The 12,981-nt window shown below is 38.2% G+C and overlaps 1 protein-coding gene across 1 annotated transcript in view; it reads right to left on the bottom strand.

Moving 5' to 3' along the window:
• LOC135093665 (glutamate receptor ionotropic, delta-1-like) overlaps positions 1-12,981 on the bottom strand; it is a 110,180-nt gene that overhangs the window by 49,329 nt on the left and 47,870 nt on the right. Inside the window, exons 7-8 of the mRNA XM_063993154.1 lie at positions 12,458-12,672; positions 4,850-5,005 (exon numbers count right to left, since the gene is read on the bottom strand). Of these exons, the coding sequence (XP_063849224.1) occupies positions 4,850-5,005; positions 12,458-12,672 (371 nt within the window). The remainder of the gene's footprint in view (positions 1-4,849; positions 5,006-12,457; positions 12,673-12,981) is intronic.

Here is a 12,981-nt window from a genome sequence, read left to right as displayed (position 1 = left end):
TAGGGAACATTTAGACAAACATAACTTGATAAATCAGTCACAGCATGGCTTCACGAAGGGGAAGTCTTGCCTGACAAACTTGTTAAGTTTTTACAGTAAGGTGTACGAGGCAGTAGATAATGGTGATAGTTATGATATCTTATATCTGGACTTTAGTAAAGCATTCGACAAGGTGCCCCATCAAAGGCTCCTGAGAAAGGTTAGGGCGCACGGGATAGATGGGAAGGTGTTAGGTTGGATAGGGTCATGGCTTGGTAACAGGCGACAGAGAGTGCTAATAAACGGCTCGAAATCCGAGTGGGGTCATGTCATTAGTGGGGTGCCACAGGGATCAGTATTAGGGCCATTATTATTTCTAATATATATCAATGACTTGGATAGTGGAATTAGTAGCGATGTTAGTAAATTTGCGGATGACACAAAGATAGGTAGACTAATTAGGTCAGAAGCGGATGCCATCGCCTTGCAGATAGACTTAGATAGAATGAATGAATGGACGGATAGATGGCAAATGCAATTTAATATCAATAAATGCAAAGTGCTTAGCGTAGGTAGAGGAAACCCACACAATAGGTACACATTAAACACCCAAACTCTGGTAGGTACAGGGTACGAGAAAGATTTAGGAGTTATAGTTAGCTCTGAACTCCGTCTAGGGAAACAATGCATAGAAGCCAGAAACAAGGCAAATAGGGTACTAGGATTCATTTTTAGGAGTGTTAAAAGTAGAAGGCCGGAAGTAATATTAAAGTTATACTTGGCGCTGGTCAGACCTCATCTAGACTACGCTGTGCAGTTCTGGTCCCCACATTACAGGAAAGATATAGGTCTATTAGAATCAGTACAGAGGAGAATGACTAAAAGGATACAGGGGATGAGGAGTATTCCTTACGAAGCGAGGTTGAAGCGGTTAAATTTACATTCTCTAGAGAGACGTAGGTTAAGAGGGGACCTGATAGAAGTCTTTAAGTGGTATAAGGGTTATAACAAGGGAGATGTAAGCAAAATTCTTAGGATCAGCAACCAGGGTAGAACAAGAAATAACGGGTTCAAGCTTGAAAAATTTAGGTTTAGGAAGGAGATAGGAAAAAATTGGTTCTCAAATAGAGTGGTAGATGAGTGGAACGGACTCAGTAATCATGTAGTTAGTGCTAGGACACTAGAGAGCTTTAAGAGAAGATTAGACAAGTTTATGGATGGGGATAACAGATGGAAATAGGTAGGAGTGTTTCATACAGGGACTGCCACGTGTAAGCCTGGTCGCTTCTTGCAGCTTCCCTTATTTCTTATGTTCTTATGTTCTTATGATGATGTCCATTCGTTTAGCTGCATGCAGGCCTCCATTGACTTTCTCCATGTTCGGAAAGCTGCCGCCGTCATGTCAGCCTCGCACTTCGGCGGCGTGGCTAGTCTCCTGTCCACAGAGTCTCGGGGTCTTCGCAGGCCGGGAGTCATCACTGTCTGTAGGTGCGGAGGCAAACAGCCCAACCAGGTCGTCCATGTCCAAGCTGATGTTCGGGCGGCCGGCCCGTAGTCGTCGGACGCCGGGAAGAGCCGGCGACGTTTGGACGTCGCCTGCCGACAGGTGTAAAAAGCCTTGGTCTTGACGCAGCCATGTTGGTGTCTTCTGGTTGCATCCTACTCACTGTGCCATATTAGAGATGTGGATGGACAAAGCTCAGACTTCCTATGGCTTTATTGAAGAGCGTCAAGAAACCAATCTCCCTAGACAGTGGGTGGCTCCACACTGCCCAAGTTTGCCCGCGTAGCTGGTGATGCCAGCTAGCCCAACATATCGTACACCATGTAATTTGGTATTTCTAAAATATGGCGTGAACCTACTGATTACTAAACTGACTGCCTTTTCTGTATGGAGATCCTTCGAAAAAGTTTTGTTTCCTCCACTACACATCAAACTGGGTATCATGAAGCATTTTGTTACAGCTCTTGACAAGGAGTCTGCTGCCTTCAAATATCTTCAAGACTTCTTTCCTAAGCTTTCAGAGGCAAAGATGAAAGCTAGTATCTTCACTGGACCACGAGTAAGGAAAATTATGGAGTGTTCAGAATTTCTACAGATGCTTACAGAAAAGGAGAAAAAAGCTTGGGAGTGTTTCATTGCTTAGTACAGGGCTTTCTTGGCAATAATAAGACTGATAACTATATGGAACTGGTCGAAGCTTTAGTGAAAAGCTATGGTGAGATGGGTTGCAGAATGTCCTTGAAGGTCCATATCCTACATGCACACCTCGACAACTTCAAAGAGAATATGTGAATATAATCAGAGGAATAAAGGAAGCGCTTCCACCAAGATAGATTGAACTTTGAACAGAGGTATCAGTTATCCTTCAATGAATGATGATGGGAGACTACATTCGGGGGCTCATATGTGAAAGTGATTCGTTATATTCACGCAAAAAAAAAAAGAAAAAAAAAGTAAATTTTTAATGCTAAAAGTCAGTTTCAGAAGTTTTTAAATAATTTTTGTGTCATTTGAATTTTTTTTTCTGTCCAAAAATAGTGAAAATGGTTAAATTTAGCTATTTTGACAGGAATAATGGACATTTTCTATTGTTTTGCAATGAAAAGAGTTGGAAATTAATACTTGCTTGTCAAAGACAAAAATCGTGTTACAATTGTTATTAATCGCTGATGATCTTTTGGACACGATTGTTGCCCAGACAAATGTATATGCACAACAAAAATTAAATGAAGGCTCTCTGAGAAGGTCACTCCTAATCTCATGGAAACCCACAACAATGGATGAACTGAAGAAGTTCATTAGTATAATGTTATGTATAGGGATTGTTGTCAGGCCAGAAATTTTTTTCTACTGGAGTAAGAGAAAGTTTTATGTAGATTCTTTTGCTAGTAGTGTGATAACAAGAGAGAAGTTTGAAATCATTCTTAGATGCATACACTTCAGGGACAGTACTATGTCGATGATCCACCTGACTCAATGGTCAATGCCATTGGAGACCGCTGTCAGGCTGTTTATAAGCCTGGGCGTAACTTTGTGATTGATAGTTCCATTTAGGGGCAGAATTAATGTTAGGCAGTATCCTCCTGGAAAAAGTGCATAAATATTGATTCAAGTTGTACAAGGCAAGCACTCCAAGTGGGTATACATGGAATTTCAAGATCCACCTAGGAAGTCAACAAAAGGGTCGTGGTCTAACAGTCGAATTATGTGAAAATCTATTTGGAAAAAGGTGCCCCTCTCTATGCTGACAGTTACTATTGTTCAGTGACATTAGCAGGGTATCTGTTAGATAAGAAAACTTACCTGTGGGACCCTCAAAAGCACAAGGGAATACCTTTCCAAGGAAGTTACTGAGCATAAACTAAAAAAAAATATGAAATAAAAGGAATAGAGAACAGCAAAGATGTGAAGGATTTCAAATGGAGGGATAAAAGCAATGTCTTGACTATCTTTATTCTGCCTGAACATATAAATCAGTTAATTCCTAGTGGCAAGCTGAATAAAAGAAAAAAGGTTTTCAAGCCAGAAAGTCTTATGGCATACAAGAACACAAAGAAAGGTGTGGATGTTTCTGACCAGTACAAATCTTACGACAGTCTGCTGAGAAAAAGTAGAAAATGGTACAGAAAGTTGGCATTTGAACTGACTGCTGGACTGTCAGGAATAAATGTTTCAGTTCTCCATTGTCAATATTTCTCTAGGGCTAAGATGAATCAGCTACAAATTCAAGAGGCTTTAGTTTATTCACCTACTGGGGAAGAACCTGAACACATTAGACCTAGGAAGAGCCCTGTAGTCATATCAGGACAGAGGATTATCCATAAATTAAATGAGAAAGATGGACCTAAGAGAGATAGAAGAAAAAGATGTCGTAATTTTTCTTCTCGTTATATGTAATTTTTTGTTTTTTAGTTGCCTATGTCTTTTTTTGTTAAAGAGACATAGACAACCCCACCCCCCCAAAAAAAAAAAAAAAAAGAAAGAATTATGGACCACTAGCATCAGGGAGAAGGTCTTTAAGATCTTAGAGGGTTAAGGAATATGTAGAAATAGGTATAAAGGATGTATGTAGGCTTTATATAGTAGGTTTTACTTTGTTGCTTTCGTCATTTGTTTGAAGACCGGAGAGTGCATGATTGTAAGACTTAACCGAGAGTTTGGTAGCTTATCCATTTAGAGTAACACCCATTTAACGGATAAGAGCGTCCAGAGATACTCCTTTAAACTGAAATCTCCGTTAAATCGTTGTATACACTGCGTGCATACATACACAACTATATACATTACAAACACACGTACACTTTATAGGGGCTGTACTCACTTGGAAAAGATGAACGAAATTTTTTTTTTTTTTTTTTTTTTTTTACTGTGGTTGCGATTACTCCCAAAACGATTTTCCTAATTCGATCCGTTAAACACATAAATGCGGTAAACCTCAATCCGTTGACTTGGTGAATTACTGCATTGGTGTGAGAATAGTATTCAAAATGCATACGTGCATAAAACATTTTCTACTTAGAATAACCTGTAATTTCTCCTCTAGCAATATTCGCAGAAACATGAGTTACACCATGTATACGCATACTCGAAAATCATCCTTGGGTAACGGTAACAGATAGTACGACTGAAAATATAAAATCTTAAATCTTAAACGTTAGGATGTTGCAAGACCCTTACAGATGTAACATTCAGGCACCACGCCGATAGGCGAGAGGAGTTAGGGGGTGTGGCTTCCGTTTCAACTTAATCTCAGACGATTCGAGTACGTTATAACAATTATCACATTGTAAGCATACAATGAAAACTCAAGACGCGTAATATAATTCCCAAGCAGAATCATTACTATTACTGACCAGTGGTACTTACCTTGTCAAAGCTGAACTGCACAACAGTTAGCAAACTGTAGTACCCAGCCATTCCAGCATATTTCCCCTCCAGAAAGTCCTTAACAGCTAATTGGTCTTCGGTATGCACTATCAACTGTTTTTTCATTCTGTGAAGGGCCGTACCTGGTGTTGATGCCTGTAACATAAGTAATTTATATATATATATATATATATATATATATATATATATATATATATATATATATATATATATATATATATATATATATATATATATATATATATATATATATATATATATATATATATATATATATATATATATATATATATATATATAGTAAATATTCAGGGCAGAACACGAAGTAATATATATAAAGTAGGTAAGTTTAGGAAGAGGTAGTAGATACCTGCCAAAACGATAATTACTCCCAGTGAGGTCTGAAGCACTGGGTCAGGGGGTGCGGTGAAGTTATCATAACCCAGATGTGACTTCATTAAACGTTTCTCTTTGTGTCTCACAACACAAGGGGGCAGTCACAGTCTGCCCTCTAAAGACAACTCTCTTCCTTCATAAAAAAAAAAAAAAACTACATGCATCTTATTACACACACACACATACACACACACACACACACAGACACGCACACCATTCACTCAATATTCTAAAGTAATAATGCGACTCCTACACCAACCTCGGAGTCCCCATCTGGGGAGAGGACCACAAATGTCCGCAGGTCAGACTGCTCTTTTGGTATCAATCCTAAGTGCCTTGACATTCGCAGCCTTATATCTAATTTTCAATCAGTAGAACACCACCTCTTCTCTATTAAACCTCATCTTTTCCTCACTGAAACACAGGTGTCCAAGGCAACTGACAATAGCCCCTTTTCTGTTCCCTCCTACTTTCTCTATCCTTATTTTTAATCCAAAACTTGATGTTACGTCTATGTGTGCAACGACTGAACCTGCTCTCGTGCCAACGCTCTTGAATCTTCCGAGTTTTCTACCATCTGGTTGCGACTATAAAATCACTCTCAAACTAAATGTATCTGTGCTGTGTATCTTTCACCTAACTCTCCTGACTATTAAAAAAAATTCTTTGACTGCCTAACTTCCAAAGTGGAGCACATTCTGACTCAACTCCCTTCTGTGGAGATCTCCATTCTTGGAGACTCCAATGTTCATCACCACCTTTGGATTTTCTCTCCCTTCACCGACCATCCTGGTGAACTAGCATTTAACTTTGCTATCCTCCACGACAGAGAGCAACTGGTGCAACACCCTACTCGTATTCCTGACCGTCATGGGTATACGCCCAACATTCTTGACCTTTTCCTCTCCTCTAATCCTTTTGCTTATGCTGTCACACTATCTTCTCCGCTGGGTTCCTCTGATCACAATCTCATATCTATATCTTGATCTATCGACAAAATCCTCCTCAGGATCCCCCAAAACGGAGGTTCCTCTGGCGTTTTGCCTCTGCTAATTGGGGGACCTGACGAGGTTTTATGGTGATTTTCCATGAAATGACTACTACTTCCATGTCCCGTCTGTGTGTGCTGAGCGTATAACGGAGGTGATAGTGTCTGGCTTGGAGGCGTACATTCCTCACTCTTTTTCTCGACCTAAATCTTCCAAACCTTGATTTAACAGCTGTTCTCGTGGTGTACATTATAGAGAGGTGGCCCACAAAAAGTACTTGAGCCTTCCATCACCTGAATCTCATGCACTTTATATTTCTGCCCGGAAACAGCCAGGTCTGTTCTCCACCTAGCCAAAAACTCTTTCATTAATAGAAAGTGTCAATCTTTCAAAATCTAACTCTTCTCGTAACTTCTGGTACCTTGACAAAAAAATCTTCAATAACTGCTTCTTCATCATTCCCTCCTTTATTTCAACCTTATGACACCATTGCCATCTCATGTATTTCTAAAGCTGAACTCTTCGCTAAAAAATGTGCTTAAACTCTATCTCTCTCAGGGTTTGTTCCTCCCTCTCCTCCACCCTCTGACTGTACTTCATGCTACCCATTAAAATCCTTCTCAGTGATGTTCACCATGCCCTCGCTGGCTTAACTCTTGGAAGGGTCCTGGACTTGATGAAGTCCCTCCCATTGTTCTCCAAAACCATGCCTCCGTGCTTGCACTTTGCTTAGTCAAACTCTTCCTGCTCTGTCTACCAACCTACCTTTCGTTCTTGCTGGAAACTTGCCTACTACCTACTTCAGCCTATTCCTGAAAAGCGTGACCGTTCTAATCCTTGAAACTACCGTTGTATTGCTTTAATTTCCTGCCTATATAAAGTTTTTTAATCCATCCATAACATTAAGATTCTTAAACAACTATCACTTCACAACCTTACTATCTGATCGCCAGTACAGATTCCGTCAAGGCTGCTCTACTGGTAATATGGCTTTCCTTACTGAGTCATGGTCATCCTCTTTTAGAGATTTTAGTGAAACTTTTATTGTTGCCTTAGACATATCAAAAAGCTTTTGATAGAGTCTGGCACAAAGTTTTGATTCCCAAACTGCCCTCCTACGACTTCTATAACTCCGTGAATTCATCTCAAGTTTCCTTTCTTACCATTTTATTGTTGCTGTGGTAGATGTCCAACATTCTTCTCCTAAATCTATCAACAGTGGTGTTCCTGAAGGTTCTGTTCTGTTACCAATTCTTCTGTTATTCATCAATAATCTTCTAAACCAACTTCTTGTCCTATCTACTTTTATACTGATGGTACTATCCTGCATTCTTTCACGTCTTTTTGTAGACGTCCAACGCTTCAGGAAGTAAACAGTTCATGTAGGGAAGCCACAATACGCCTGACTTCGGATCTCTAAAATTTCTTATTGGGACAGAGCAAAGTTAGTATTGTTCAATGCCTCAAAACTCAATTCCTCCATTTACCGAACCGACACAACCTTTCAGATAACTATCACCTGTTCTATCCCCCTCTTCTACATTGAACATACTTGGTCTGTCCTTTACTTATAATCTAAAGTGGAAACTTCGCATCTTATCTTTAGCTAAAACAGCTTCTATGAAGTTAGGCATTCTGAGTCGTCTCTGCCAGTTTTTCTCATCCCCCCAGCTGTTAACTCTGTACAGGGGGCTTACCTATCCATGTATGGAGTATGCTTTACATGTATGGGGTGTTCCACTCATATCGCTATTTTAGACAGGGTGGAATCAAAAGCTTTTCGTCTTATCAATTCCTTTCTCTAACTCTTCTCTAATTGACTGTCTTCAGCCTGTTTCTCATCGCCGCAATGTTGCATCTCTTGCTATTTTCTACCGCTATTTCTATGCTAACTGCTCTTCTGATCTTGTTAGAGGCATGCTTTCCTTCCTCCTGCAGCCTCATTGCACAAGACTTTCTTCTTTGTGACCTCTATTCTGTACACCTCCTAATGCAAAAGTTAACCAGTATTCTCAATCATTCATTCCTTTCTCTGGTAAAGTGTGGAACTCCCTGCCTGCTTCTGTATTTCCTCCTTTCTATGAGTTGAACTTTCAAGAGGGAGGTTTTAAGAGGGAGGTTTAATTTTTGACAACGGCTTTTGACTCATCACATCACATTAGTACATTAGTGAGCCTTTTTTTCTTTTATTATGATTTTGGTGCCCTTGGCTGGTGTCTCTTCTGCTTAAAAAAGTCCCGATGACACCAGATACTGGACCGGGTACAAGGAAGGAAAGGGGGGGAAGTGAACTGTGAGGGAAAAGTTTGCCCTGCGCTCGCCCTCGCCCTCATTCACTACATGTCGATCTGTTACCCAAAAATCTTACTAAAAGTCTTACTAAAATCATAGTGGGTTTATTTGGAGGACTTGGTGGAAATTTATAATTATATGAGGGAGAACAACTCCTCAACTATATCAGCTATTCAATAAAACTCTTGCAAAGGAAGGGAAGTGAGAAAAATTAAATGGGAAAGGACAACTCCTAATTTATATAATATGGCGCTGCATGACACATCTGCCCCCCCCCCGCGTTCTCTCTCTCTCTCTCTCTCTCTCTCTCTCTCTTTGTCTCCTTTCGCTGTTTTTATGTTCTCTATTCTCTTAGTTTCTAATGAGTGAGACGCTCTACTTAAATATATATATATATATATATATATATATATATATATATATATATATATATATATATATATATATATATATATATATATATATATATATATATATATATATATATATATATATATATATATATATATATATGGGACTGGCATTTTAGTGGGCATTTCTTTTATTGGATTTTTGTTGCCCTTGGCCAGTGTCCTACATAAAAAAAAATATTATATATATATATATATATATATATATATATATATATATATATATATATATATATATATATATATATATATATATATATATATATATATATATATATATATATATATATATATATATATATATATATATATATATATATATATATATATATATATATATATATATATATATATATATATATATATATATATATATATATATATATATATATATATATATATATATATGTGCTGTATAAATAATAAAGCAGCGTAAGTAGTGCAAAGAGGAAGTGGGAAGTGAAAAGAAAGATGGACGAAGGAGGGAGGGAGATGGGAAAGAGAGTGGAGGAAGTTCGGCGGGTACGAAGCAAAGCTGTGCGATGTACGATAGCTGCCTGCCGCTGTACGATAGCTGCCTACCGCCCGCTTGAGTTTACTGTAAAATCTTCCACGTATAGACATTCCTCTTCCTAAATTAATTTCCCACATTTCCTGTTTTTCTTTCACATAGAATCCCACCCAATATTTAGTTGAATAGTTCCCCTTATGTAGAGATTCATCAAAATGCATCCAACCCCCATAGTTCAATCATAATTATTTTCTGAAAACACCCAATTTATTTGAGTTAGCTAGCAGCACGAGCTGAGAACACGGGTGAGTGGTGTGCTACCCGCCTAACCTGTTCCCACCTGCATGAGTCATTGTCTGTAACTGGTGGTGAGCTTCTGTTCTTAAGAGGCAGAGTGGATGCCATCACAGAGACAGGACCTACTTGTTGGGAGAAGAAAGGCTGGCACATTTTTTTTTTTATGTAGGAGGGACACTGGCCAAGGGCAACAAAAATCTGATAAAAAAAAAAAAAAAAAACACAGAAATGCCGGTCCTGAATAGGGTCCGAAGCGGTGGTCAAACACTGAAGGATAAGTGTCTTGAAACCTCCCTCTTGAAGGAGATCAAGTCAGAGGAAGGTGGAAATACAAAATCAGTAAGGGAGTTCCAGAGTTTACCAGAGGAATGGATGAATGATTGTGAATACCGGTTAACTCTTGCATTAGAGAAGTGGACAGAATAGGGGTGAGAGAAAGAAGAAAGCCTTGTGCAGCAAGGCCACGGGAGAAGGGGAGGCATGCACTTAGAAAGATCAGAAGAGCAATTAGCATGAATATAGCGGTAGGAGATAGCAAGAGATGCAACATTTCGGTGATGAGAAAGGGGCTGAAGACAGTCAGTTAGAGGAGAGGAGTTGATCAGACAAAAAAGCTTTTGATTCCACCCTGTCTAAATGAGCGTTATGAGTGGAAAACCCTCTAGACATGTGAAGCATACTCCATACATGTACGGATAAGGCTCTTATACAGAGTTAGCAGCTGGGGGGGGAGGTTGAGAAAAAACTGGCGGAGACGTTTCAGAACGCCTAACTTCATAGACTGGACGTCTGTGAAAAGACGTGGAAAAGTGCAAGGTGGTATCATTATTGTAGGAGTGGATAAGGCAAGAAGTTTGGTTTAAAAGATCATTGATGGATAATAGGAAGAGAGTGGGTGAATGAACAGAACCCTGAGGAACACTGTTAATAGATTTAGGAGAAGAACAGTGACCGTCTACCACAGCAGCAATAAAACGGTCAAAAAGGAAACTTGAGATGAAGTTACAGAGAGAAGGATAAAAGCCGTAGGAGGGTAGTTTGGAAATCAAAGCTTTGTGCCAGACTCTATCAAAAGCTTTTGATATGTCTAAGCCAACGGCAAAAGTTTCACCAAAATCTCTAAAAGAGGATGACCAAGACTCAGTAAGGAAAGCCAGAAGATGACCAGTAGAGCATCCTTGACGGACTGAAGTGATAGATATTTAAGAATCTTCCTGGTGAGGATAAATTCAAAACTTTAGATAGTTAGGAAATTAAAGCAATAGTACGGTAGTTACGGTAATCTTCATACAGCTTAGAGGGCGCCGATTAGATAAGGCTGTTTATGAATTAGAGACATTAACGCCCCTGTCTTTACATGTAAGTAACACACCAGTGAAGACTGATTGGATGTGGCATGCCAAGCCAGATTACAGTGTTGGTCCCAGCTTGGTGATCTGTGAGTAGTGACTCCCCTGTCTTTACATGTAGGTAACACACCTGTGAAGACTAACTGGGTGTGGCATGCCAAGCCAGATTAAGGTGCTGGTCCCTGCGTTGTGTTTTGTGAGTAGTGACTCGACTCCTTAACGGCTCATCAAGTGCTGGCGTTTTGGAGCAGTCAGTGGATCATCCTTTTCTGGTTGTGGTGAGCTTGTTTGTGTATACGTTGTTGTGTTATATGCTACTGTGATCCAGGATCTCTTTTAAAGGGTTTGGACGCAGAGGATTATAGGTACGTTATTGGATAGTGAAACTTTACTCCCTCCTTAGGTCCTCTCGAGACCTGTTGTCCAGGAGGCTGTAAACTACACTAATCTACAGAAGGATATAATATCTTGTTACCGTGGGCGATTGTCCAGCGAGGTATTATACCTCGACTTATTAAGTCTGAGTCCTTTGTCATAATATCCCTTCTTAGAACGTGGCTATCGATTCTTTCCCAGCTGTTAGAGTGATTTGGCAGTTATGGTGCTTCTTTGCCTGTAGTGGAACAGGATGAAGATCTCAGTTGTGTAACTCACTACAGGAGGCTAGAAAGCCTCCTATAAATGCCTATTTAAGCCCTGCACTGAGCTACGTAGCATTTAGCTCAGAGAAGCTAGTCAAGATAAAGGCCACTGTGAAAGGGGCAGAACCTGGTGTTGCGACCATCTGTGTACAGGGTGCAAGAGTCCAGAAGGACCTTGTAACCTATATTTGAGCCCTGCACCAAGTTACGTAGGTAGTGACTTGGCGAAGCGACCCGAGATAGAATCCGCTGCGAGAGGGACAGGCTCTGTTGTCATAACATTATATATATATATATATATATATATATATATATATATATATATATATATATATATATATATATATATATATATATATATATATATATATATATATATATATATATATATATATATATATATATATATATATATATATATATATATATATATATATATATATATATATATATATATATATATATATATATATATATATATATATATATATATATATATATATATATATATATATATATATATATATATATATATATATATATATATATATATATATATATATATATATATATATATATATATATATATATATATATATATATATATATATATATATATATATATATATATATATATATATATATATATATATATATATATATATATATATATATATATATATATATATGCTTTTTACTTACCTTTATACTCTCATGGACTACTGAAGACTCCACAACAAAACATTTAATGTCTGTTTGTAGAAATTCATCTATGGAATTGAAGGGGAGGTTGAAGTGCGGCAAGATAAGCATGGCCTTGAGATTGGAGCGATACACAGTGGCCAGGACAAAGGAAGACAGCAGCCAGATTCCAGCAAGGAGTCGCACTTGTCCTTCTCGAGGCTCGCGCCACCACGCTGTTATCAGGGTCACTGATTTATAATTTGTGAGGCTTTGGGTTAAACACCTAAGAATTATAGTTATGTTTGGTTGAATGGAAATTAATAATATATTTCAAGATGCAGAAAGGACACAAGAATTTAAAGTTATTTTATTTAATAGTAATAATAATAATAATAATAATAATAATAATAATAATAATAATAATAATAATAATAAAAATAGAGTTCTAGTTCTGCTCTCAGACAGGAGGACGAGATTTCTTTGCCCAAGTGACATAATAATCTGGAATTAATTCACACTCTCCATGTGTTAGTTACATACAT

Source organism: Scylla paramamosain, chromosome 43 (genome assembly GCF_035594125.1).
Source record: "Scylla paramamosain isolate STU-SP2022 chromosome 43, ASM3559412v1, whole genome shotgun sequence".
NCBI classification, from domain to species: domain Eukaryota; kingdom Metazoa; phylum Arthropoda; class Malacostraca; order Decapoda; family Portunidae; genus Scylla; species Scylla paramamosain.
This window is presented reverse-complemented; position numbering and strand designations above follow the sequence as displayed.